The sequence below is a fragment of the Aphelocoma coerulescens genome, chromosome 24 (assembly GCF_041296385.1).
Source record: "Aphelocoma coerulescens isolate FSJ_1873_10779 chromosome 24, UR_Acoe_1.0, whole genome shotgun sequence".
Classification (NCBI taxonomy): Eukaryota; Metazoa; Chordata; class Aves; order Passeriformes; family Corvidae; genus Aphelocoma; species Aphelocoma coerulescens.
This window is the reverse complement of record NC_091037.1, coordinates 1,045,339-1,073,184: the sequence shown is the minus strand read 5'-3', so window position 1 is coordinate 1,073,184 and position 27,846 is coordinate 1,045,339. Positions and strand designations below refer to the sequence as shown.

The 27,846-nt window shown below is 49.4% G+C and overlaps 1 protein-coding gene across 4 annotated transcripts in view; it reads left to right on the top strand.

Annotated features, from left to right (window-relative positions):
- SIK3 (SIK family kinase 3) overlaps positions 1-27,846 on the top strand; it is a 70,936-nt gene that overhangs the window by 14,702 nt on the left and 28,388 nt on the right. For all 4 annotated transcript variants that reach the window (XM_068994820.1, XM_068994822.1, XM_068994821.1 and 1 more), the window contains exons 2-3: positions 21,540-21,656; positions 22,889-22,952. In XM_068994820.1, the coding sequence (XP_068850921.1) occupies positions 21,615-21,656; positions 22,889-22,952 (106 nt within the window). In that variant the 5' untranslated portion in view covers positions 21,540-21,614. The remainder of the gene's footprint in view (positions 1-21,539; positions 21,657-22,888; positions 22,953-27,846) is intronic.

Genomic DNA, 27,846 nt, shown 5'->3' with positions numbered 1-27,846 from the left:
CCAGCATCATGCTTTCATGGGAAGAGCAAATCCATGGGCAGGGAAGGTCAATGCTTCTGTGGTCTTCTGCACCCGTGTCCTCAGTGGCAGATGGGCACTGTACCCTGTGGGTGAGTGAAAGGGAGCTGGGAAAGGGCACTTAGTGTGATACCAGGTGAGGCATCTCCTCGAGCCTTGGGGCAACCCTGACTCCAGTTCTGAGAGTGCCCAAATCCTCAAGCTACCGGTTGAGGAGGGAGGAGAGGCTCTGCCTCTCATGTTGAAACTGGGGCACTGTGTAGGAAGGAACGTAAGATTTGTATCATCAAAGGGCTGAAAGCAAGAGGGAACATGATTTTGTAGCCTAGTGATGAGGGAACTCCCCTGGGAGGGGAGAGGGATCAGCTTCCATCTGTGCTCCAGGGACTGTTTATGTATTTTGTGTTGAGAATTGCTGGATGAAGCACATCTCGAGCAGCAGTGAGTTACTGAGGAGTAACTGGCGGCTGTGCTGGGCTGGCTGACTGTGCCTCACCACCTTCTGCACTTGCCTTGTCTCTTTTAGACTGTTTTTAGGACAGGGACCATGTTTATTTACAGCTGAGTTACCAGAACTTAGTGAAATAACAGACCTGACCCCACTGCGAGTATTAACCAACCACAGGAGTACTACCCGTCTTCTGCAAGGAAACTAAAGTGTGTTTGTTTGACCTCCTTCAGACACCTGAAGGTGTAAAGATAATGCAGTGTGTGAGACTGCTTGGACCAGAAGATGGTGATTATCAGGAGTTACGAGGTGACGAAAACCAGTGTTGTTTAGATCTGGTGATTAAGAACCTTCCTTTCACTTCTGATTTACTACTTGAGTATCTAAATTGTTTAATGAGCGAGAGTAATATGGAAAACTAGCAAGATAGGAAGCCTGGTTTCCAGTAAAGCTTAAACCACAAAGAGTTTATCAGAATTTGGCGGGGGGCAGTCCTGCTATATATTAATAAAGAAACCAAAAAGGGTTTATTTGCTTCACAGCTCAGAAGACTGAATATATTTTAATTTTTTCAGGCCTTGGTTTGTAAAAGATGGCAAAAGGTAGCCAGGTGAGGTGTACAGAACGAACTGCTCACTTGCTACCGGGAGTAGAACCTACAAGGGCGTTGTTGCACCAAACAAGCCTGGTCCTGTAGCATTTTGTTTAGATAAAAGATACAGAGAACCCTGGGCAGTAACCTGCAGTTCTTTCCAAGTGCTTGTGAGTTAATGAGCCGGTTCCGCGGGGCTGCCGGGTCGGGCAGCACAGCTGGGAAGGTGCTGGGGCAGGGAATGGTGTGACCCCGGTACCAGGAGAGGCTCCGGCACAGGGGAGGAGCATGTGTGTGGGAGTTTAGGGGAAATAAGCTCCGATCTCTGCAGATTTTCTCGACAGGATCAATATGAATGATAGAACTCACCGTGAGCTGGCAGTGAGTGCTCGCAGCCCAGAAAGCCGAAGGTGCCTTGGGCTACATCCAGAGGAGTGTGGGCAGCAGGACTGGGGAGGGGATTCTGTGCCTCTGCTCTCGTGAGACCCCACCTGGAGTCCTGTGCTCAGCTCTGGGATCTCCAACATAAGCAGGACATGGAACTGTTGGAGCAAGTCCTGAGGAGGCCACAAAGTTGATAAAATCACCTCCCCTATGGAGACAGGCTGAGTTGGGAATGTTCAGCCTGGAGAAGAGAAGGTTATGTGGAGACCTCACAGCACCTTGCAGGATCTGGAAGGATGGTGAGGTCCTGCATGGGGTACCCAGAGCAGCTGTGGCTGCCTCATCCCTGCAAGTGTCCAAGGCCAGGTTGGACAGGGCTTGGAGCAACCTGGGGTAGTGGAAGGTGCCCCTGCCCACAGCAGGGGGATGGAACTGGATGATATTTGAGGTCCTTTCCAACCCAAGCCATTCTGTGATTCTATTCCGTGCTCCTGTCATTGGGTATTATCTGGCAGCGCCAGCTTTGGCTGCAGCACACCGCCTGTTGGCCGGGGATGTTGTTTTGATTAGCTGCATCATCCTCGTGTGTGCAGGGATGAGTGTTTTCCTCACAAACACCAGTCACCCCGTGAGGAGACTATCAGCTCGTGTGGAAGAGGAAGGGTCTGAGCTTTATATAATCTGTTGGCTCAAAGACTTTTCAGAAACAAATCTTGCGACTGAGCTAGAGGCTAATGACAGCAATATGTCTGCTGGCAGCCAGCAGTGATTCAGAATAGCTTTGGATCTATCCATATGCTCTTTTCCTTGCGTTACTTCTCAGCAGAGCCGAGTGCAGTTGAGGAGGGGTTTGAGGAGGGTGTGTGGCATGGGAGAGAATCCAGCTTACCTCCTGTCGGGGTGAATCCACTGCCTATCTTCCAGACTTCCAGCAGAACGAGCTGTGTGAGGGAGTCATCTGCTTGTGTGCTGTTAGCTCTTACATCATAACATGTCATGGCCTTGTAAATAAACCCCTACCCAGTGAAGAATGGGCTGTATTTAGGATTGCTGTGGTGCTTCATCTCCATAAAATCATGTCCTTAAACAGCCACTGCAAAAGCTCTGATCTGTGACTAGATGCTCTTTTGGAGTGCAGCTTTAGGAGCCCAGGAAAGCCTGTGTGCAATGCAGAATTCCTGCTGGTTTCAACCAAGACTTGCATTATTCTCTTCTTTCTCCTTAGGTAAATAGCTACAGCACTTCAGCTCTTTGAGACAGGGAATTTCTCGTAATGCTTGTGGAAGGGCGAGCCCCACCATTCCATGAACGTCTTGGGGTGCCGTGAGAGTGGGGTAGAGCTCGTGTCACCCACTCGGAGCTGCAGTGATGAGGAGGTGGCCCTGCTGCACAAAGACTCCTTGCATTAGGGGATGGTTTAGGTCTTGCTTTCTGCTTTTTATGGCTCTTACCTAGTGATTTTGTACTGCAGCTGATAAGTTATTGATGCTGCTCATCCTCCTTCCTGCACACCTCTGCAGGGATGTGCAGCCGAGGCAGGGATGAGTAATGCCTTTGGAAGAAGTGTTACCCTAACCTTTTATGCTGGATGCGTACATTGAACACTTGAATCTCTACATTTTCCATTGCACTGGATGACTGTACATTCCAATCAAATGATTCATTGGATTAACATAACTTTTCTTCGAACCAAAATATCTCCTCAGACCCTCAAAGCTAAAGGGATCTTTAGCAGATGCACTGTTGGATGCTCCGTGTGTGCCTTCCCCAGCCCAGTGCTGTTACACACAGGCTGGAGTGTGAGGCTGTCCTTTCTCTTCCCCTACAAGTGCACTTGGTTCCCTCACATTCCATTTCAGTGACGTTGGGAAGCTTTTTTCTTTCTTTTTCCCCAGAGGGACTGAGCAGAGCTGTTTACCCTCAGCTCGCCAGCTTCCCCTCGGAGAGCAGGACTGATGAACACGAGGGGAAGGACAGGACAGCACGGGCAGAGGCTCGGCATGGGAGCAGGTTGATCCTCACCTGCTCAGGTGCTGTGCTGCTGCTCATTCTGCTTCGACAGCTGTTCTGCAGCTCTCTTTGGGCTTCCAGACTGGTTTGGCATTTAGCTGTGGGACTGTGCCTGGGGCTCCCTAGCTGCCTGTGCCCATTTGTGATGGAGTGCCATCCCTGCAGTGGTTCCTGGTTCCATCCCTGGATAGCTGCTCCTAGGAGAGTTGCAGCCTGCAAAGCTGCTGCCCAGAAACGAGGCATGTTCTGTGTGAGCAGCACAGCTCAGCCTCACAGCTGCCAGAGTCACAGCCGGGGTGGTTGTGGTATGATTGTGGAGATGAGTGGATCCCAGAAGGTTTGCAGGGAGATAATTCCAGGCTGTTCCTCAAGACTTGCCGATGTGGGGTTGGTTTTTTTCTTGGTTGTTGTGAAACTGCCCTCGGTGTACACCTTATCTCAGAGCTGCTTGCCTGTCCTGCTCGTTGGCAGCTGTGTCCTGCTGCTCCTGGAGCACTGTGCCCGCTCCCAGGTGGGTTTCCGGGGGTGTTTATCTCTGCACTGCTGAGCTGCCGTCCTGGAGTAGTTGTTCCTGAACAGTAAGCTGGGAATGATTTCAGCTGGGCAGTGCTGGAATGCTCTGTGCCCATGGGTAGTTGTGGACTGCCCAGCCATCAGGGTGTTATGTGTGCAGTGACCTCGTGTCCTGCTCTTCTGGTGACATCCAGCACCTCGATGTCCCCTGGCTCCGGTCACCTCTGTGGCCATTGAACAGTTTGGCTACACCACCCCTGTGAGCTGGCCCTGCAGCTGTATTCACCCGTGTTAGGGTGTGAAACTATTATTGAAACACTTGTCTTAATGTGAGGGGGTTTTTTAATTTTAAGCATTTCCAAGATGTTAATCATGCTGGAATGATGGCCCTGTCTTTTGCAGCTCCCCGGGATACACGGGCTGTGTGATCTGAGGGTGCAGCTAATGACTTTATAGCAGGTTTGTAGTTTGACCTCGGAGCCTGCTGGTTGTGTCTGGGAATGAGCAGAGGAATGTGGTGCATAGAAGCTGTGGCTTGTAGGAAACCTGTTTTTGTGGAGCCTTGCTGATGGCAGTGACTTGCTCCCCAGCAGCCTTATGGGCTCTTTACAAGGTGCACATATTGGGTCTGGACCATTATAGTTATCTCAGATACCCCATTTATTGTGAGACTCATTCTGTGACCAGGGAAAAGTTCTTGTTTTTCCTGAGGCAGCTGTTGCATTTATAGAATTTTTGGTACGTGCTAGAATAGAAACTCATTTTCATTTTGTACCTGAATCATAGAAAGTCAGGCTAACACAACAGAGCTCGTTGCTGCAGAGACAAAAGTTCTCCTGCACCACACAAATCTCTGGCTGTGCTGGCTCCACTCAACTCTTCCCTCTCCTCACTACCCCAGCTCAGCACAGCTGGAACTGCACGGGACAGACACCCAGGGCAGGTGCCTTGTTGAGGGTGATTTTTCTGGAAAGGTGACAGCACATGCTGTGGTTTGGGGAGCAGCAGCCCTTCACCCAGCTGGGCTGGAGCAGGAGCAAGACTCTGCATGTTCCATGCAGGCTGTGGAGAGCAGTCCTGGCCTGAGTGCTCCTCTTGCACGCCCTGAACAAGGTAAAAAGCAATCCCTGGGCATGCAGGGTCTCCTCTCTCCTGGTGTCTGACGTCCTCCTGCATCCTGGTGCTGGGATTGAACTGAAATAAGCTGATCTGGTTGCTGGCACTGAGAGCAGCCATCAGTTAGTATGGCCACTCCTGCAGTTGGTAAATAAGCCTTTTTTTCATCTGCATTTAAAGAGAGAAAAAATACTAATCAGCCTGGTGAGACAGCGCCTTTAGTTTCTTGCTGCTATAGTTCAAATTAATAGAAATCTCATTTATCTCCTTCTGGTGGTATATGTCCCTGGAGAGCAAGGTCATGGCAAATGATACAAATGAATGAATAGGGGAGATGGGAAATATGATCTGAAATTCCTGCAGGCTCGCTCATCTCGCACCCTCCGTGTGTCAAGGGAGCCTGGATTTACGTCACTGTGCCTTACATAAGGATCTATAATGTGATAGCTCCCGAGGTTGTGTGGGTCTTGGGAGGCTCCTGTGTAATTGGTTCAGTATGTGCTCAGCAGAGCTGCACAGCTCTCGTGGATGGCTCTGCAGCCACTTGCAAGGGTTGGTGCTCAGGAACATTTATCCAGCCCTAATTTCTTTTTTTTTTTTCCTTTAACATCACCATCTTCTGTAGTGTTTCAGCTGTTGCAGGTTTCTTCAAGGGTTAAAAATGCTTAAGAGGGGAAGAATGCAGTTGAGGTGTAAATCGGCTCCCTGAGGCCAAGCACTCAATATTTCACAGAATCCCAGAATCACTGAGGTTGGAAAAGACCTCCAGGATCATCGAGTCCAAGCTGTGCCCGATGCCCACCTTGTCACCAGCCCAGAGCTCTGAGTGCCATGTCCAGTCTGGCACTGAGTGACACCTCCAGGGATGGGCACTCCAAACCTCCCTGGGCAGCCCCTGCCAAGGCCTGAGCACCCTTTCCATGGGGAAATTCCTGCTGCTGTCCACCCTGAGCCTCCCCTGGCCCAGCCTGAGGCCGTTCCCTCTCCTCCTGTCCCTGTTCCCTGGGAGCAGAGCCCGACCCCCCCGGCTGCCCCCTCCTGTCAGGGACTTGTGCAGAGCCACAAGGTCCCCCCTGAGCCTCCTTTGCTCCAGGCTGAGCCCCTTTCCAGCTCCCTCAGCTGCTCCTGGGGCTCCAGCCCCTTCCCAGCTCCGTTCCCTTCCCTGGACACAAAAGCAAGGAAATAATTTGGGTGACTGTTGATACCAAGTGTGAACGAGCAAGGCAGTGTTTTTGGATTGCTGCACTTTTCCATGCTTTCTTGTACAGCTGCAATAAATCCCTTGCCCAGGACTGGTCAGTCGCTTGTTAAATCAACTTCCCACCTCTTCTACTCCAGGCATGCCAGATGTGCTCTGGACATGCCCTGACCAGTGTGCACGTCCCCAGAAAAGCAGAATCTCAAATGAAGACTCGATGCAGAAGGTCTGTGCTTAATCCCTTGCAGGTCTCAGGGCACACTCTGTGTTTTGGCTGCGGGGCTGGGTGCAAGCGGGCGCTGCCGGGCCTGACATTTATGTAGTGGTCTTGTGATACTCCAGGTTTAGAAGGCAGCAGCTTGTTTTACTGGGCACGTCATCCGATAGCCATACAGTATGAGCTGCTGGCTGCAGTCCCCTCTGACTGTACAGCCCAGGCGTCAGAGCTTTAAAGCACTCGAGTTCTGGGCTGTGTAAAAAACTGTGTGTGAAAAACCTGGCTTTGTGTTCACAAGGATGGAGCAGGCTCGCTCCAGGATGGACATCCTGCCCTCAAGATGGGACCCTGGTCATCCTTATGATAAGAAAGAGTCACTTCAAGTTGCAGCTAGACTTTGAGTTTTATTGTGGTTTTGTGTGGATGTGCAGAAGAACAAAAAACTGCTTTCTAAGTGACACTGAGGTGCAGAGCATGTCCAGAGAAAGGCAGTGGAGCTGGGGAAGGGTCTGGAGCCCCAGGAGCGGGACGAGGCTCAGCCTGGAGAAAAGGAGGCTCAGGGGGGACCTTGTGGCTCTGCACAACTCCCTGAGAGGAGGGGGGGGTCGGGCTCTGCTCCCAGAGAACAGGGACAGGACAAGAGGAGATGGCCTCAGGCTGGGCCAAGGGAGATTTGGATATTAGGGAAAATTTCTTTACCGAAACCGTTGTCCAGCCCTGGCACAACTGCCCAGGACAGTGGTGGAGTCCCCATCTCTGGAAGTGTTTTAAAGCCATGTAGATGTTGCACCTGGGGACATGGGTTAATGGTGGCCTTGGCAGTGTCATTGGACTGATCTTAGAGGGCTTTTCCAACCTAGACAATTCCGTGATTCCAAGGCAGCAGGACAGACTGAGACCTTTATTTGCTGAGTCAGGGACGATGGTGGTCTGTCCATGTACAGCACCTTTCTGGGCTGCCATTCTCAGTTAAGAGTTCTTAAAACAACCAAAAAAATCCTGTAAGGGGAATGAAGCCCTGCCTTGGCAGCCCTTCTGTCTGATCTTTGGTAAGTGCAGATGTGCATCTTGGAACAATTTACTCCTGGTTGTGTTTGGGGCTACCAGAGTGACTGTTTATTCCCACATATGGAGCATGGTTTCAGAAGGTAATTTAAACAAATGGAGCGCCACTTCCAATTTTTCAGGCTTCTCATTTAGGAGCCAAAACTGTTCTCCTGGCTCCAGCTTGCCCACCCTGGCTGTATCAGTTCCCACATGGCCTGCCAAATTTGCAGAGAACTATCTATGGTCCCTTTTCCCTTCTGAGAAGGCAAAAAATCCCTCGGCTGAGAGTGGTTCGGGCTTTGTTGGGACATGAAGCAGGGCAGGGGTGGGCAGGCTCTGGGCAGCCCCCAGAGGTCAGGGAAAGCCCTGGGACTGACCCGTTCCTGAAGTCACAGAGGTTTTGTGAGCCCCAGCTGGGGTTAACAAAAGCCGTGACGTGCTCGGAAGCTCCGCACTCCTGGTTCCCGCTGGATGCTGGCAAGCAGCGTTAATTCCTGCTGCTGCACTTTGGGAAGGGGAGTTTGGGATCAGAAAGTGCCGTGTGCTGTGTGGACAAGGAAAACACACCTCTGTTTTGTGGCTCTTGGAACTGGAGAGTTACCTTAATACGTAGCTCTTTTACGTGGCTCTCACTGGACTATTAGGTCTAGGCTGAGCGAAATGATTTAGTAGCGCATCAGCTTGTGCTTGTGAAAGTAAATATTTTTGTTCTGCTGAAAGCACATGGAAACGTGTGGTCAGTGTCCTGATGCAATGAGTCCTGACCTGCTGCTTGGAAGAAGTAGGAAATACTGTGATGAGGGAAAAGTGATGTATTTTGGGCTTGGTGCGTGTGTGTGGAGGGGAGCGGTGCTGGCCAGAGGCACTGGTGCACTCCCGGAGATGCACAGTGGTTCCCCAGGCGTTTGTGGTGGCCAGGAACCCATCTCCTCTGTGCTGTGTTACTCAGTGGTCCCGTGAGCTGTAAGTACTCACTGCCTGACCTGGGCTTTGTACGTGTGGAACGGCTCAAATACCCAAAATTCAGACACGCCAAGTTGTGTGCTGTAGACTTGGTTTAGGACCCCCAAACGGATCTGTAGGTTGGCTGTATTTGTTTGGTTTTTGTTTTCTTGCAGTTTCTGCACATATAAAAGAGGCTTTGTCCTCTGTGGGCCCTGAATTTCCCATGTACAAGGAGAGGCATTGAGAGAATTCCAGGCTGTGGCTTTGCTTCCACGTGCCCCTGCTGCATTTACCTGTATTTAGTGCGTCTCTGACTCAGTGTTTACTCTTCAGTATTTAAACATTCCCTAGAAATTTAATCTTTTAAGAACATTATTCTTCACACCAAGTGCTTGTAGAAGCCCAGTTGTGCAATGCCTACGCTCATGTATTGGCTGCTGTCTTACTCCCTCGGAACAGGATTTATGGTGGCAAAGCAAAGCAGCAGCCACAATTAGAATTTGGGTACTACAGTGCTGAAGTGCTTTCAAAATAGCAGCGTCTGTGCTCCAAAAATACTCCATTGTCCCCTGCTTTGAGAGCTGGTGACAGCCATGGTTACTTGTCGCATGTGAGGGCCAGGCTGGTGCCGTCTCTGGGCACCTGAGCCCTTGGTGCTGCCTGTTGGCACCAGAACGAGTTTGATTTGCACAGAAGGAGCAGCAGGGATCAGAGTGGCACCCATTGCTGTTTGATCTTTGGCTCTTTGCCACGTGCTGTCACCAACCTGGGGCTAATGGCCACGTGTGGCATTTGGGAGCCTTGCTGGGGTGGTTAGTGGGAAGCTCCAGTTGCCCCATCCAGAGCTGAATTCACTCCTCGGAGTGCAGAAAGTGAATCATGAGCACGAGGTCCGTCCTCTGCTGGGAGGTGACACCCAGCCTCTGTCACAGGTCGCTGCCCTGCATGTGAGCCAGGCTCCTGGGGCGGCTTTGGCAGCCCCTGGCACAGGGCAGTGTCTGGGTGCCCTTTTGCTCACACTGCGCTGTGCCACGCGGCCCCGAGAGCCCGGGGCTGGATCATGGCTTGGCTTTGAAGTAGGTTTTCAGCTCCTGAGCGTGTTATCTGTGGGTTTAAGTAATTTCTGCTGATAAGGGAAATCAGATACTCTTGTTGGAAGTGGCTTGTAGGCTTCTCTGGTGGTGTAATTCAGTTCTGTGCCCAAGTGAAAGGTGATTCTTTAATAAGCTGGTCTGTGCAGTTACTGCTGTGGAAGATTCTTCTGTCAAGCTTGCTTTGTTATGAAACAAATTCAAATTTTAAGCAAATCTTTGTGGTTTTGGGGGGAGCAGAAACTTCCTGAAGTTCCAAGAGGCAGGTCCTGTGTTCTGACATCACTGGGAGGTCTTAGTGGAAATGACTGCAAGGGTGTTTTGTCCTCAGCAAGCTGGAATGAGATTCTCTGTATCCCTTGCTAAAAGTGAGAGAATTTCTGACTTCACTCAGGTAATATTGCTGTAGAACATCAGTTTATTTTAAGCCAGATTTTATGGTTAGACCCAAGCTGCTTTCATCTTCCTTTGTGCCATTATAAACTCTGCTGAGGGCAGAGGGCTGGGGGCAGCTTCTCCCATCTAACTGGGGGTAAATTCGTGGTACTAAAGCTGGCACAATTTGGTTTGCTTCTCCTGCAAAGCATGGGCAAGATGAGGGTGAGGAAGGGACTCTCCATCTCTTGGATGTGGTTTATCTTGGTTGTTGAGGGTTAATGTGTTGAAGCCTGCATTCCTCACAGTTTCACTTTTGGCTTCTCTTTCTAAAAATTTCCACTTCATTTCATAACAGTTCTGGAGTGAGGGGTGGTGATACTCTGGAACCTTTGAGTCTGAAAATGTTCTGTGTAATCAGGGGCTGGAGGCAGCCACAGTTGTTTTCAGGCCCAGGGGAACCGGTCTTCCTGACAATAACATTAACCCTCCCTAAATCAGCTAATTGAAGGATTTTTAATTAACTTAAGGGGTGGGGATGGTAAATAGAAGCAGTGGTTTTGAGAAGAAAATTGCTTTCTGCTGTAGTCTTGTGACTGATGAAAATTCTGATGTTTGAAGCTAAAAAATAGTGTCTCACTAGTTTGATGATTTCTGTTGCTTTTGGAGCCAAACACAGACTCCAGTGACTGGGTTTTGTGGCACGTAACAAACATCATTATTGATGGAGGAGTCTCTGAGAGGCAGAGTGCAGCCTTCCAAAGCTTTATGTGCACACAAAGACTGGATTCAAAATTTTGAGTGTAACAACTGCACTGACTTTGTACTGAAAATACTTCGGGTGTATCATGATAGTTCTGCCTCCCAAGCTGATAACCCGACCTGGAGCATCTTTGCCAGGCTACACTGCAGCATGAGAAACTTTCCAGAGACTCAGTGCCTTCATCGGTGTCTCTACAAGACATCTTGTGACAGGGCCACTGCTTGTTTGTTCCCATAGAAACTGCCATCTGATCGTGGCAAACTGCACAAAGGCTCCTGCTGCAAACGCAGCGTCTAAAAATTCCCCAGTGTATCATCTAGATCTGGCATCTTGCTTTATTCCTCGCTTTCCTGGCAAAATCTCGGCCCCTTCCAGCTCAGTGTGCTCCACATGCCGTAGTGTTAATGCAATTGGCACCTTGAAAATAATCCTAGAACTGAAGCTGATGGTGTCACCTCCTAATTGTGGTCTCAGAGGTGCTGGCAAGGGAGCAGTGTTTGCAGTCCCTACCAGCAGCAGGATGATGCACATGCAGGCACTCGATGCATCTGAAATTATAAATACTGAAAAAAAGGCATTTTATACGTTTGAAATCTTAGATATTGGGAAAAAAATTCCTTTTCTGCAAGTGCGTGGCTGTTGCTCTTGATTTATTTTGAATATCCAACTAGTTTGACTTTAGTATAGAAAAGAGCCAACACTTACAGGGTTCGGAAAATATCGGTGCAAGTCTGTTTCAGAGCCCAGAATCCCGTATTCCCAAATGGACCTGGTGGCATATGAAGAGGAATAGTGATTCCTTCCATCTTATCTGTTGCTTTTGATTTTGTGTGGTGATCCCAGTGTGATACTTAACATTCCTGCAGCCTTGTCATTTACCCAGGAGCTGTTACACTTGTGAGTGTAGCTGCACACAATGTACGTGCCCGTTACAGCTCCTGTGCATGCCGGCGTCGCTGCAGAGCCCGGCCTCCTCCCTGGAATGTGGGCAGGATCCGGAGCAGGACCCAGCACGGAGCCGCTGCGCTCGGGCTGTGCGAGGAGCAGGGAACAGGCTGCTGGGGCTGAGTGAAAGGGATTGTTATATGGGATGACAGATTCCTCTGGAGCTTGTTGCTGTTTGCAGAAGGGAAGCCAAGACATTGGTGCTTAATATCTTCCAGAAGTCCTTTGCCTTAACCCTTACGGAGCCTCAGGAAATCAACTGGAAGCCGGTGCAAAGGCTCCCTGTGGCTCTGGCAGCTTCTCCCAGGCACTCAGCAACAGCATGAGAGGACGTGGTAGCCCCAAGCTTCACCAGGGGAGGTTCAGGTTGGACATCAGGAGGAATTTCTTCACAGAAGGGGTTGTTAAACATTGGAAGGGGCTAACCTAGGGAGGTTTGGAGTCCCCATCCCTGGAGGTGTCCAAGCAAGGTGCCACTGGATGTGGCATTCAGTGCTCTGGGCTGGATGACAAGGTGGGGATCGGTCACAGGTTGGACTCGATGATGTTGGAGGTCTTTTCCAGCCCAAATGACGTTGTGGTTGTGCTGCATGTCCTGGTGCAGTGCCAGGTGTTTTCCCTGCAGTTTAGGGCAGGAGGATTTCTGTGGTGCACAGCAGGCCGGGGAGTCCAGCCAAGGGTGCTCCTGCTGCATGTGTTGGCTTTGTCCTTAAAAAAAAGCCACTTTCTGTCATTAGAAAATAGCTACTCTTAACTTGTGCTGCACCAGTGCTGGGTACCCCGTGCCCGTTAGGAGTGCAGTGAGGTATTCCCTCCCCTCACAGGAGACCTCTTGGTCCGAGTAGTGTTCTTTGCATGGTAAGTATTGCTTAAAAAAACCCAAACCCTAACGTACAGCGTGTTCTCAACACATCACTTCACACACACCAGCTTCTAAATTTCCTTATTTCTGAGCTTTGGTATTTTATAAGCCAGTAATTCAAACCTGCCTCTGACTGCACACTCTGTACCTGAAATGCACTATTTTTCCTTGTCAATTGCATTTTTAGGTCACGACTGAATTAGAGCAAAATGACAATCCAGGGAACTTTGTATAACACTTTCCAAACCTGCTTGTTGTAATATCCTGCAGCTTTTTAAAGACTTGTCTTGATGTTTGAGCCAGGCCTTTCCCATGAAACCTGGCAGGTCGACTCCGTGTCTCATGGCTCCTCTGCTCTCAGGGCCAGTCTCTGCTGGGGCTCTGTTCCACAGCAGCATTCCTGATGCATCTCCTGCTGTCACAGATTTCTTCCTGCGTGCAACTACATTTCCAAAACTCTGCTGCTAAGCAACTCTCTCCAGGGCTGGAGAGCAAGGCACGAGGAGCAGCTGAGGGAGCTGGGGGGGCTCGGCCTGGGGAAAAGGAGGCTCGGGGGGGACCCTCTCATTCTCTACAAATTCCTGGTAGGTATTGGTTTGGGCTGCGCAGGGAGGAGGTGGAGTCCCCATCCCTGGAGGTGTCCAAGGAAGGCCTGGGCTGCGGACAAGGTGGGGATTGGGCTCAGCTTGGATTCAATGATCTCGGAAGGCTTTTCCAGCCTCAGTGATTCTGGGATTCTCTAAATGATTCAGTGGCAATCTCAGGAGAGGTTTGGAGTCAGATTCCTGCATGGAGGTCAGTTGCAGTGTTCAGCTGACATCTCCTGAAATAATACTGACAAATGGGTATTCAAGGTGCTGGTAAACTGAACTTTATTTGTTTTCATGGGATGTTTAGGCGCAATGCCTGAATTGAGTGGAGAGCAATTAAGAAAGTGGTTTGAACGGGTGACCTGGGCTGGAAAGGGACCAAGGTGGGCAAGTGTCCTCTCAGATTTTGATTCACCTCTTGGCTTTGCTTGTCTGCAGGTGGCTGGGAGGCCAAGCTGTAGCTCAAGCAGGAGTCCAGTCAGGCCAGAGCAGAACTGCAGCGTTCCCATCTGCTGTCAGGGAGGCTGGATCTGAGCCTCCTTGGCCGAACAGTCGAGCTTACGTGACCGGGCTCTGATTTTTTACATCACATTTGTTAGTAAACCAGTTTGCATCGATTTAAATGCACCTCCATGAGCTTCTGCACTAGTTTAAGTGCATTTAAAAACCGGTTTTAATTATCAAGTGCAGTCTTTGTGTAGTAAGTGCCAAGAGTGCTTTTAATTTGCATGGAAGCTATGGAGGTAGCGCTGCAGACTGTCAGCAGATCGTGGGGCTGCACCACAGCCATGTTCAGGGCTGAGCCTTCATTCCTTCCACTCAGCATTGCCCTGCTACATCCCACTAGAATTCCTGCTAATGCTACAAGCAGGAGCTTTTACAACCTGCCTTTTACCTCAGCCTCTTTTCCTTTGGCTTAAGTGGATTTTTAATACTCGTTCTTAGATATTCTGCATTTACAGTCCAGGTATGGAGGAGTTTGATTAACTGACCTCCCAGGCATGCAGCTCCTGGTGTCTGCTCTCTGTGGATGGACGTGTGGACGTATTTCAGTGCAGCAGTACTCGCTGTAGGCTGGCATTTGTCGGTGTGGTTTGCTCCCTTCCCTCACCAGGATAAATAATTTTCCATACCACCTCTAATTCACGTTCCGACTCCTGTGAAGTTCTCAGCCTTGCATCTGGGAAGCATTACAGGAATTTTACAAGGCTTCTGAACTAAAAACAAATTACTGGCATAAATGTCAGCTGAAGCTGTTGGGGCTGGAGGGGTTTTCTCCTGTAACAGAGGGCGAAATGAAAAGACAGAGAGGTCAGTGGGAATGCAGACATGGCACAGTGTGAACCCGTTGGAATTCAGGAGACAGGAGTGGTGTGGCTATCCCGTGCTGTGTTTGAGGTGGTTAGGTGTGGCTACCTGCAGTCTGCTGTGCTGAGACTTGCTCTGCCTTCGGCTCAGTCCTGTGTAGTCTCTTGCTGTAGCCCAGGAGAAAAAGGCACCACTGGCTGGGACCAGGAGATTCACTGTCTGAACAGAACTTGAAAAAGCTCTAGAAATGATGTCATTAAGAAGGATAAAGGCTAGATGTGGTGTAGCTTAAGGGATTCCTGTCCTTAAGCTGTGGATAGCTGATCTCCTTGGTCACTGCTTGGTCCTCTGAGTCTTGGCCAGCCTGAAGCCCAGGGCACTTGCTGAGCAGCCGTCAGGTTTTGTGGGGATATGTGGTAATTCCATACATCCTGGCTATGCTCTTCCCAGCTCTGTGTGGAGTACTGTGGCCTGTCCTTGTGCTCGGCCTCTTCCCAGGTCTGTGTTTGCAGCCTGAGGTGATGATTCATGGAGCTCGCCCTCGCAGCACCTCCCGTTTGCAGCGGGAGGTTCTTCATGCACCAGAATGGTTTGTTTATCTAATTGGCATCTCCAGCTCCCTTTCCCGTGCCTTTCTCTGCAGTCCCAAAGCCCTTGATGCTGTTCAGCGTGCTCGGCTGTAGTGTCTGTCAGCCAGGGCAGGTAACTCCGAGTCTCTCTGTTGTTTCCCGCTGTTGCCCCAGGTGATGAAATAATGAGGAGAAGCTCTCCAGGAGGGTTTGGGACCTGGCATCCAGGTGAGTGTGGCAAGTAGAGCTCTAGCAATGTGACCAAGCTTTCTCGTGGCTTGCAGAGCATTGTTTCTCCCTCGCTGTGGCTGAACAGGACAGAATTTACCTGTCATCCCTTGCAACTTCCAGAATAGGAAAGAGTTTGCATTTGGGACTAAGTCACCATTGAACTGGCACTGAGGCTCCTGCTCTGAAGCAGCAAGTTTCAAGTAGGGGGCACTCACCTCTTGGACCTTTTTGATGGCTTCTGCTGGAAAAGAGAAGCTGCAGCTGCTGGCACAGGGTTAATCCAGGACTGGAAAAGGAGGAATTCAGCACAGGTAAAGGCTGGGATCCTTGGGGGTGCTGCAGATGAGCTTCCTGTCCTGTGACATGTGTAAGCTGCTGTACATGCCCTAAAATGATGAGATTCTCTTACCTGGGCGTAGCTGGTTCTCTGAGCCGTAGATGTGAATGTGGGGTTTGTGCTTTGGCCACTGCAATCCCGGCTGTGTTCCCTCTGGGACAAGGAAAGGTCACGGCAGAGCACGGCGCTCACACAAGCCGGGTATTAACGTTGCAGCCGGCCAAGAGGATTTGGATGTATTGACTTTTCTCGTAACACCATCAGTATTTTCTTCACCTTGTGCAAGACACAAGTCCCTGCATTGATTGTGCAGAGGGATGTGGACAAGGTGAGAACTTCCTTCCTGAGCAAATGCAGCTTCTCTGTGCACATCTTCGTCCACAGTTTCCTGCTTTCAGTTGCTGCCAATATTTGCATTTGTGCCACCTCCAAAAGCCACTGATGTTGCTGCAGACTGGCCTAGTTTTATTTGCTGTATCACTTTTAGTTAGGTAGGTTCTGCTGGTTAGTTAGTTCCGAGGAGGAGATGTGTTACCCATGAGCTTGCCAAGAGAAGTCTGGGGATCGACAGTGTCAGTGCTTCCTCTTTGTCAAGCGCTTTCGTATGACTAAAAACTGTACAAATTGCCTATTTGCATGGAGAGAGCTCGCTTTTAGTGACCCTAAACACACCAGCAGGCTTGTGCTGACAGCTTGCCTGAGAAACATGTGCCTCTGCCATCCGAGTGTCCATACGGAAGCGCGGCATTGCTGCCGAGTGACATCCACCCAGCCGAGCTCCCGAAAAGGGACACGACCTGCAGTAGCCTGGAGTTCACGTTGTGTTTTTATCACAGCCGTGTGTCCATATGCCAGTTGAGTGCCTCTGTGTGTGGCTCATATACGTATCTCCAGTGTGTACTTCCTTATCCCTGTTTTTCCCCCTTCTCAATTGTAATTCTGGTCTCTGCTCCTGGAGTTCTCCTGAAGGTCCTGTGCAGCTCTGGTATCTGCTTACAGGAGTGATTTTTACCCCTCCAGCAGCTGCTTAATCCAAACAGGCTGTGTTCCCGAGCTTCCCAAGTGTTTGTGGCAGGCAGGAGCAGCTGGGAAGAGTTGTTCCCTGTCAGCCCCTCTGACAGCTCACGTTGTCAGCACAGTAAGGCTGCTGTGGACGGAGAGGAGGGGGCTCCTTTGCCAACTGCAAATGTAGAAGGAATTCGGGTGGATGAGCCTTCTCCAGGTTTATTCATTTATTCCAGAGACCCTCTCTGGTGACAGCTCTCCATGTGGCTGCACTCTGCCATGTGCCCTCGGAGTGACACAGGAGCCGAGCTGCAGGGACACCTCTTTCCATGGCAGAAGACACCCAGTGACTGTTTACTGAGCGTTTTCCAGGAGGAATCTGGAGCAGGAGGACTCCCCGGGACAGTTCTAGGAAATGTCTTGCTCCCAAATAAACATGTTGATTTTCTCAATGCAGTCGGTTTGCCGGTGCCATCTGTTGGCTCCCATTCCATGGAGGAGATCCGTGCTGATTTATAGGAATGCCACTGCCATAATTACACTTCTACAGTGATCACTGATCACACTGAGCACACGGGCTCCTTTTGAAAGAAGTGGGGTTTTCTGATTTTAACTCAGGCCACTGCAGAAACAACTGAACTGAAAGGGAAAAGGTGATCTCTTTATGGAATGATCACTCATGCAAGAAATTCTATTTATCACTGAATTACAGTTACAATTAGATCCAAGCAGATGCATGGCATGAAGGAGGAGATGTTAGCCCAGGCCAGGGTCTCTGGCTTGTTCTTTTGTTCACAGCACAGGAATAAAAGGAAGCAGTGTCCCGTGGCTCCTTTCCACTGAAAACAGACCGTGCTTCCACCTCTTTCCCTCTCAGAGCCTTTTCAAGCAGCTGGAGCAGTGCAGGGCACAGTGGCTGTCCTCTCCCTGCCCATCCGCCTGGGCACCCAGCAGTTCATTTCCCTTCCTGTTGGCAGGGCACTATGGATTCAAGGAAGTCTGTCTGGATTATTATCCACTCAGCTCAGAAACAAGATGTCCACATAAATTTTAACTCCTGCAGGTTGATATTCTCTTCTCTCCTATTTCAAGCCCTGTGCCTTGTTTCAGAGCCCCTCACCTTGGCATGTTTAGCTCTGCTGGCTGCCAGATTTGAAAATCTGGTATCTCCGAGCAAGATAGGAATTTGTAATGTTGTTTATGTTACACTTGGAGAATCCTGTGAGTTTGAGAGTAAGAATTATCAAGGCTTCATGTGCTGGGCTGAAGGAAGTGGTCGGTGCTCAGGGCAGAGGGGCAGCCTGGGCTCCTCCCCAGGAGCTCACATCTCTGAGCATTTTGGCGTGCACTGGAGCCGTCTTGCCGCCTTGGCTGGAAATGTGCCTTCTGTCCCTCCTGACTTCCCGTGGGATGCAGTGGGACATGCTGGTATCAGGGATAACTGAGTGCTCCCTTTCAGCCGTCCAGAGTTTCGGTACCCCTCCTTCCAGTTCCCAACTACCCCTTTTGCTTTCATGTGGTTGAAATTTCCACTCCTCCCCACAAGGCTTTTGCCTGGCATGCACATATACTCAGCACAGCTTTAGGATCACAGAAATACAGAGCAGTGTTCAGCTGAAGTGCACCAGGAGAAGAAAAATCTGGAAAAACAATGGATGAGCCACCTGGCTCCGGAGAGCAGGGCCTCCACAGCGCCCTGCAGGTGTCACTTTGAACACCTTACCTGCTCTCCACCAATTGTTTTTAGCAACTTGCCATTTCTCCCAAAGAACAATTCCTTCCTCAAATTACTAGTGCAAGTTTTCCTTGGATGCAAGAAGGAATAAATGAACTGTTTACAAGTGGCGGGAACATTTTGTTAATTGGTAGCAGCATGCATGCTCCAGGCTTGGCATTTATCCTCCTGCCTGTAAGCTTCATTAACTTCTGATAAAAGAATAGTTAATTTCTCAGACTCCTTTTTTAGAGTATTTCATTGTTCAAGAATTTAGATCATGGTTTTCTTCCACTTATGCTTGTGCCTGAATGTGTGCTTTACTTAATGATGTTTAGTCTTGCTCTCTATTTTATGTCGTGTTTGTAAGCATGAGGGAATGCACTCGATTTTGGGGTTTGGAGTTTATTTTAACTCCTGAAAGTGATTCTTTTTGCATAAATAATAAATAAATATTTTTTTTATATTTGGAGGCAGGGCAGTTATTGCCCTGGCAAGGATTTTATCCTAAGACAGGAAGGTTAGTTTTCATGTGCTTCAGATTGTTCCCTTAAAGATCCTAAAGATCTTTTGTTTGGTTGTTTTTCTCCAGTTTGTAATCTCCAATAAATAAAGAAAAAATAAAATAAAGGGCTGAATTCATTGTGGCCATTCCTTGTAACTGAGCTTTAGATGGAGTCAGTCTGGCTGGTGCAACCCGAGGACCTCAGCCAGACTCTTTTCTGTTGAAATCCCAAATCATCTTTCGAGGGAAGGGAGAATATTAGCCAGCTAGGAAATGCAGGAACAGAGAAACCAACTTGGTCTGTTCTGGAAAGTCTTTAAACCAGTCCTTCCCTCTGGAAAAAAAGTGACTGTCCAAAAGAACCCAAACAGCAAAGCTCTGGAACAAACCAACTGTATCTCCCTTGCAAAGCCCCGGTGGAACATCAGCCCCCATCCCTGAAATTCCCTGCGTGTCCCTGCTGCCCAGCGCAGAGGGGATTTCCTACTTCCACCCTCGCTTGGTCTGAGGAAGCTCTGCATTTCCTGAAACCGGAGCACGAGGTGGTTTCCCCAGGATTTTTCAGGAGACTTTTGCCTTTCATGTTGCATGAGTTGCTGGAGGCATTTGTGTGGAATGAAAACATTTGGAAGAAACCCGTTCAGGTCTCTCCCCTGCGTAACTCCTGAGGGTGGGTGTGGGTTTGGGGCTGCTTGGCTGAGCTCGGGATGAGATCCTTCACAAGAAGAACATCTCCTGAGTGCTGTTTGTCTTGCTTTGCTCCCGATCCAGGTATTGTGTGTCTTCTGGGCGTGGAGTTTCACTCACCACGTGTAAATCCCGCAGCGTCACAAGGGGACAGGGAGGTGGCAGCCTGGTCCTCCCTGCCCCGGGTTATCAGGGAAAGCCAGAGGAATCCAGTTCTGTTGTGTCTGGCCCTACTGACCAAGCTGGGTGCAATCAGATGCTCTACATACCTTGAACTTGGCCGAGAGTGGCAGCTCGAGCCATGTAATTAAGCTGGGAAATGAGATTTCCTTAGAGCAAATACAGAGCTGGGAATGAGTAAGGAGTTTAGGAATACTCCAGATCTGTGGATTTTCATTTACGTCTTTGGGCCTGAAAATGACTCATGTCTCTGGGTAGACATCTTGGCTTTGCTCTCGGAGGAAGCGTCTCTTAGCTTTTATGTATATTTATGCTCAAGCTTTACAAAAGGCCGTTCTTGCAGGAAAACCCTGGGTGAAAAGCATGTGGAGAGTGCTTCCCAGTCCCCCTCTGACTCTCTAAACTTTCCCAGCCATCTCCTGAGCGCTGTGCTTGGATCTGTGCGGCGCAGACCCGCGCGTCCCGCGCTGGGCTCGTCGCGGGGCTGCCGGCGGGGCCGGCTCTGCACCCCGTTAATCACAGCCCTGGTGCCTGGCAGCCCCTGCTGCTGTTTCACCTCGTGCCTCAGCTCCAGCCCTGCTCCTGCCAGCAGCTCCCAGCGCCGAGTGCCAGACCTGGCTGCCGTTCAGCTCCCGGTGCTGCTGTAGGAAGCATGCTCAGTGACTTGGAAGGCTGGAAGCGTTCCTGCGCTCTGAATTAAAGGTTTCAAGTGAAAGAAACAGCTTATTGTACTTGGGTGCCTTTTCGGGATTCTGCTGGGTTCTGCTCACATGCAGGGCGGTTATTGCTCTGGCAGGGATTTGATCATAAAATATGGGGCTTAATTTTCATGTGCTTCAGATTGTTCCCTTAAAGAAAGATTCCCTTAAAGGATCTAAAGATCCTTTTGTTTGGTTGTGCGTGTGGCTGTGAGAGCATCCCTCAGCCCTGCCTTGGGGTTGGCACTAAAGAGGGACGTGTGTTTGGGTCGTGTGCCCCTGTGGGTTTGTGCCCGTGGTCCTGGCACACTGCTGTGCACAGAGCACTTGTCCTTGTCCCCTTTGGGGTGTGGGACAAGCTGAGCATTTCTGTGTCAGATCTTTCTGGCTGTGCATCCTCAGCGGTTTTTGCGGCGGGGCTGCTTTGCATGCCCTTCCCCAGGCCTTTGCATGATCCTGCAGCCTTCCTGGGCAGGACTTGTGTAAATTAGGCTCCCCAGCAAAGCAACCAGGGGATTTGTAAAAGCGGTTCTTTTCCCAGGGAGAGCCATCTCCAAGTGAGAAAACCTGCTGGGGGATGGTAATTCATCCCACAAACCCCAAGACTGGAGCTGCTCGCTTGCAGGGGTGTTTCGTGGTGGGGAGGAAGATATTTAAGGCTGAAATTTGATTTAGAAGCAGCAAGGCAGATGTTCCTCTGCCAGGCAGAGCAGCTTTTTCTCTCAGCTGTTTTCTCCATCAAGGTTTCACTCTGCCTTTTCTCTCCTGCTCATCCCGGCACTCTGGAAAAGATTCCCTTCCTTATTGTCTGTGTGTGGATGAAACAGGGTGCTCAGTGAACTCGAGGACAGGTGGTTCTTAACATGGAAGTGTGTCCACGTTTGGAGTCTGGTGGTTCTACAGTCCATGCTCAAAGGAGCTGGGAGCTGCCAGCACTAGGGAGGTGGAGGGAAAACCTTGGAGACTGGAGAGCAGCTGACTGGAAGCACTTAGACTTGTTTGAACTGCACTAGTGTAGCATTAAAGAGCACTTCTGGTTTAAAACAGATAAATAAATACCTCAGTTGTTAGAAGCCTGACACTACCCCCATTCCCATCCCTGCTGGGGTTTATATCAGCCCTGGTGCAGGGAGCTGGTGTGTGGATAATGCAGCTGGGTCAGTAACTTCTCTTTTGTTTCCCCTCTGCCAGGTTGCGATAAAGATCATTGATAAAACTCAGCTGGATGAAGAGAACCTGAAGAAGATATTTAGAGAAGTCCAGATCATGAAGATGCTTTGCCACCCACATATCATCAGGTTGTACCAGGTAGGAGCACTCTGCAATGGAGTTTCCATCCCTTGACTCCACACTGTGCAGCAGCACTTTCTCCAGAGTCATCTCTCCATTCCTTCTACGTGGAACTGGGAGACTCCTTTATATTTTCGAGGTCTCAAAGTGCTTTGATTGGAGGGGCAGGGGGAAAGTGTAGCTAATCCTTCTCTTTTCTGGGACATCGTGCTTCCGCTGTGGGCTGGCCTCCTGCCACTTGTTTATGGCCATTGTGTGCTTCTCAGTTTCCCAGTTGAAACCGGATGCAGGTTCCCCTTCTCACTTCAAGGGAGGGATTAAATCTCACCCGGGAGCAGGACAGGGCTCTCCTCTCCCTGCCCAGCTCCCTGTGGCCCCCAGGCCCTGCTGATCTGCTCAGCCCTTTCCTGGAAGGGGATCAATACTGGCAGCAGACTTGTTTTTGAATGTTGTTTGCAGACTTGTTCTCCAGCTTGTTTGACTTTTTTTTGTCTGCAAACAAAACCCCCAGAGGCAGAAGCCACGTGGTCTGCCCCTTTACACAGGTACCTGGTGGTGCCCCTCTGCAAGGAGGGTGCAGCAGAGTAATGGGAGCAGAGGAGTAAGGGACTCTGTTTCCCACCTGTGCTTGAGAGATACGAGTATTTATTTGGACTCTAAAGAGTTAAAACTGAGTAGAAGTAACAGAGGTTAATATTTAGCTACTTTGGCCAAACCATGTGTGAGATGCTTGCAGGGACTGTGGCATTTTCAAGGTACTCAGGGAGTGCTTCTTTGCAAACTGAATCTATAAACCTTTTGTGTTTTTTGAGCCAAAAAACCTTTTGAAACCTATTTTATTCCATCTAAAGCTTTTGATGTGATACTGAAAAGGTGACAGTTGCGGCTTGGCTTTGTTTAGGGTGGGAGAAGAGCAGGGTAGCAGCCCTGAGAAGTCTCCCAGGCTGATGGAACAGGACAAGACCGGGAAGCAAACACTAAAGGGAGGGGAAACAGAACAGGAGGAGGAAGGTGCAGGTGAAGTGTTATGTGTAGTTACAGACTGAGTGCCTGAAATTTGCTGTATCATCCTTACTGTCCCCAGTTGCTGTCCATTCCTCCACATGGCTCTGGAAAGCACAGGGAGGCTATAGTTTGGATTTGATGAAAGCAGTCACATGTGTTACAGAAGGAATAAAGGTGGTTTTAGAGCTGTTTCTTGTTGCACTCAGCAGTCTCCTTATGTGTCACTTCTCTGTCCTTGTGTGCAGGTTATGGAGACAGAGCGGATGATTTATCTGGTGACAGAGTATGCCAGTGGAGGGGAAATATTTGGTAAGTACATTTATTGCATTCTTTAATCAGATAATGCACTTGGTCAACTACAGTAAACTGAAAATAGCTGCCACACTCTCTTGTTTCAGCCAAGAGGTGCCCTTCAGCCTGCAAACTTTCCATTGACAAGAGGAGTAAGGGAATAAATGAGACCAACTCGATGGAAAAATAACCCCCATAACCTCTGTTTCTTCTTTGGGTTTCATTGACAGGTGGTGCTGCTCTTCTTTCATGCTCACTTTGGGATTAAAGATGTTGGAAATAGTCATGCAGTTGGATTTTAGTGTTGCTGAATGCTTTGTTTCCCAGCAAGTTATATGAACCTTGCTGATGATAGTGGAACTGTTGTAGCTTTCAAAGAAACAGGCAGTCCTGCAGTTCTGGAGTGTTTTGTGCTCAAAACCATGTCTTGTCTTTTCTTTTTGATATCTGATGTTATGTTAGCAAGCTCTGGTTACATCCCTTTCAAGCACCATTGTCTCAGAGAGTTTTGGCTGAGTGTTCTTGACCACAGGAGCTGTTCTTGAAAGGGAGAAAAGTATCTGTGCAGCACAACTGAAAGGACTGTGGGCTGACTTATTAATTTGTTTGATGAACAATAGCAAAACTTACAGAAATAGGAATTCACTTATACGCTGGAATTTTGTGCTGGGTGACAGAGTCAGGATTTTGCAACCTTGGTCAGTACTGGCTTTGCCAGTGTGAGCCTCCAAAAAGGGGGAAAATCCTGTGTGCTTGAATTAGCTTCAATCAAGGAAGTGAGGACCATCACACGTGGCCTGTCAGCTCCTGGGAGCACTCTCCCTGTCCTCGTCAGTCATTGCAGAAGATTCACTTTTGATTTCACTTCTCACTTCGCTGGAGGAGAAGCTGAGTTGTAATAAAAGATGAAGCTTTTAGTGAAGCAAGTCCCAAATTAAGGAAAATAAAAGCTGCAAAGTGCTGGTTTCCAGCCACTACAAACTGCCACCAGTTCCTCAGTACCTCTGTAGATGGTTGCCATGGCTTCTTGTCAACGTTGTCCATGTCCTTTGGATTTCTCCCTGAGAAGGTGACAGCCGAAGGGGAAGCAAGTGACAGCTGATGTTTGGGAAGTGTGGATTTCCTGGTGAAAAACTGGCTTGCTGAGCCTTCCAGTTGTTTATTCAAATGTGAATCATGGTGCTGGACACACTCAGCAGTTCCAAAGGCTTGTGAAATTCACCTTCCCATGCCCAGCAAAATCACCTGCACATGTCCTGGGGTTGGCTTGGGTGTGTATCACCACAGAAAAATATAAATCTCTCTTTACTTTTTCTCCCTCTTCTGTTGAATTTGGCAGAGATGGGCTCATCTTTTTTTAAATCCAGAGCTATGTGCAAGCTCATATACAAACTTGGAATGAATTCTTTGGTTACAAAAATAGCCTTCTGCGTGAGTCGAAGTGAAAACCTAATTGCTTTCTGAAAGATTTTCTGCTGTAGTAAATTCAGCTCATTAGCATGGCTAATTTCCATGTTGCTGCCCAGCATTTTATCCTCACTGATAGCTGGGAGCAGCCAGCCCTGTAACAGTGTGAGCCTTCTCCAGACCCAAGCCAGGAGGTCGTGCCTCTACCCAGTTTTGAGGATTTTTTTGGGCACTGCCCTCAGTGCAAGAGCAGAGAGGGGGAAACTCAAGTCTCAAGCTTTTTGTATTCAGAGTTTCCTGAGGAGCCATTAAGACTTTGTTCTAGCAGCGGAAGCAATTTGCAGGGAGGAAACAGGAGCCCATTCTGGGAAGGTTTCCTTGCAGTCCTCGCATCTCCAGCGCTGAAGGGTCTCACGTCCTCGTGGGGTGGAAACAAAGTTGATGGCAGCTTGGGCTCTCCTGTTGGGTAAAACCTCACCTGCACAGAGCTTCAGTGCCTGTCCCTCCTAGGGCAGGTGGGCTGGTTGGGAACGGCTGGATGTGCTGCAGGGATGGTGTGTGAGGTGTGTGTGGGCAGTGCAGCCACTGTCACCGTGTCTCTTACTGGGCACTGGGGATTCTCTGTGAAATTGGCCTGTGCTGAGTCTTTTTAAACTTTTTTCGGTCATGTTCTAACACCTGCGTGACATAGGCCTTAAAATGTAGTGCTGAAGGGTAAGGGGGACTGACAGCTGTGGTTTTCTGGATGCCCAACACCCAAGGTAAGGCTGAGGGCAGCCTCACAGAACCGGAGTTACAGCATTGTGCTGTTGTGAACGGCAAGTTTTTGTAAGGAACACATCTTAAGTTGCTTCCCTGATGCTTTCAGAACTTCCCAAGGCTTGAAGCGTACCATAGAGCTGTCGGTATTACACAGGCAGTGCTAGAGGTCAGAATTGTCAGCTGAAGGAGCGGTGGTTTCTCTAAATGGCCCCAGTCAGTCAGCGCTGGCGGCGTGTCTGGCCCGTCCGTCGGTGTGAGCTCTGCAGGATCCCGGGTCAGCACCTGGGAGGGCTGTGCTACCTGTTTATCCAAACTTCCAGTAAAAGGGCTGAGCACTCCTTCAGCAGCCAAGCTGTGCCGTAAGAGCCTTTGATTCATCTCTTACTGGAAATGGTTTGATAATTCACTTTGTTTGTGTAGCGGCGCGCAGGGACCAGGGACAGGCCTTGGGTTTGCTGTGGGCTTGAGCAGCCAAATGTAAATTGTTATTTTTGTCCCTCTCCGTGTTTTGCGTGTGGTTGGGTCGCTGGTTTGACATTATGAAGAAATGAATGTCTCCTTTTAAACATAGGGTGGTCTCTGTTCCAGGTCCCTTGAGTGTCCTTTTTTGAGGTCAGATGGAATATAGTCTAAAAAGCTGGTTTGATTTCAGCTGTTTACTATGAAAACTGTAAATAGTCTGCAGTCCTCACTGACTGAACATGGGTTCTTGGTTGATTAACAAAAAAATCACAGGAAATTTAGAAAATTATCATCTGGTTCATGTGGTTACCACGTCTGCCCTGTCTCCCCACTGCCCGCCCGCTTGTCCTGAGCTCTGTGAGCATGAACTGGGCAGACACACTAAACAACGTTGTGGTGCCCGTCTCTAGAAGGTCAGACTGCTTCTGACATCACAAGGTCACCTAATTCACTGGAAATGTGACTTAATCCACCACACAGAGGAGATGTGAAGCTTCATCAGCGTTTGTTTTCCAGACAGAAAGCAGCTTAAAAGCAGGAGGCGTCTGTCCAGAAGCGGGGAGTGGAAACTTGTGTGTCAGTGCTCTCTGAACCAGAAGGTGATTTTTCTTCAGTGTAGGGTTGGATTGTTTTTTAACACAGAGAGCAGCATCAGGTGCTTCATATAAGTACAGAGAGCAGTGACTGATGTCTGTAAGCGTTGTGCAATGAGATGATGCATTCCTTCCTCTCTGGAAGACACCCAGAGGAGCATCGCTGTGCACCGAGGAGCGTGGTGATGCCGGCACGGCCCAGCCATGGGTCTGGGTGCTCTTGGCACGCTCAGAGCAGGGTGCTGGCTCCCAGCTCAACACTCAGGTCAGCTCTGTAACCTCTACTGCATGGGAGGTTTATGCAGACTAAGCTCTCAATGGTTAATTTTGGCATACAGTTGCCCTTGGTGGTATGTGAAGTATTCTGTAGCCTCATTGTTTCTGTCCTTCCTCTGGAGCTGGTGCAGAAATGTCAGCGGGCTCGGAGCACGGTGCCTACGTGCAGAGCCTGGGCCTCCGCTCCCAGCTCTTCGTGAAAAGTGAAATTTCACGCCTAACCCAAAAAGGGCTTTTTGCAGCCTAAGCAGGACTGGCTGGGCAGAGGGGCAGCAGAGTTTTCTGGGTGAGAGGCACAGGGCAGGGGTGCCCCAAATGCCAGGACTGAAGGCGGGTGTTGTTGGCTGTGCCAGGACTGCTGAGCTTGGTTTGGGCAAAAATACATTTAGGAGAGCCTTGCAGAAAGACACCTGCTGCAGTAGCTGGGTTTGTTTTCTTGCCTGCAGGAGAATGGCTGAAATATTTCGGGAATTGTTGAGAGATTGGAGCCTTGTGCTTTGTTTCAAGGGAACTTGCTGTATGGACAGGCTGGCTCCCAAATCCCAGCAGAGCAGAAGGTGTGAATGACCTTGTTGAGGAGCTGAGCTATTACCTGTTGATCAGTGGCTTAAATTGGAGCAACCCTTGCTGTGCTCTGCTGTCAGTCTCCTTAGAGTAACAAATTTATGACCACACAAATGCCTTAATGAAATATGATGGGGCAATTTGAGATGGTCACTTTGCTTTGCTGAGTGAGTGAGCTGTGGGTCAGATTTGACTTGGTGATGGTTTTCCTTCTCCAGCCCTGGTTCAGATTTGCTTATGGAGTAAGTTTATCCGATGAATAAGAGTTAATTGACAAGTTCTTTGAAAAACACCTCGAGTCTGTTGCACAACATGAGTGGGCAAAGGCAGAAGTAGGTTGCTGTGCAGTCAGGAGCAGCACAACTGCTTTGATGGATCTTGGTAATTGGTATTTACTGTGAGTCAATTATGTCGCAGGTATTTTAATGAATGGGTGACTGGGGAAAAACACAACCACCTGATGAGAAACCTGCACAAGTGATTTGTTGTTATTATTTTCAAGAAGAGATATCTGTGTTGAGCCCCCAGTTTAATGGAGTTCAGGGAGGGACATGAATCATTTCAGCTTAATTTTGGCCAGAAATGTTTTGAGGCCAACTTGATGGCCCCACCAAGGAGTTACAACCTCCTGAAGTGAGGCTTCCTTTCTCTGCCTTTTCTGCTGCCTGTCTCCTGCCTGTCCATCCCCACCCATGGGACAGTGACAAGTGGCTTCTGTGAGCCTGGTTCTTCCAGGTTTTAAGTGGATTGACTTCAGCTGGGTCACTGCTGTGTGCCTGCCTTTGTGATCTCTTGGAGAGGCTTTTCCTGTCCGTGTGTGCAGTGCTGGCTTCCAAGGAAAGCCCAGC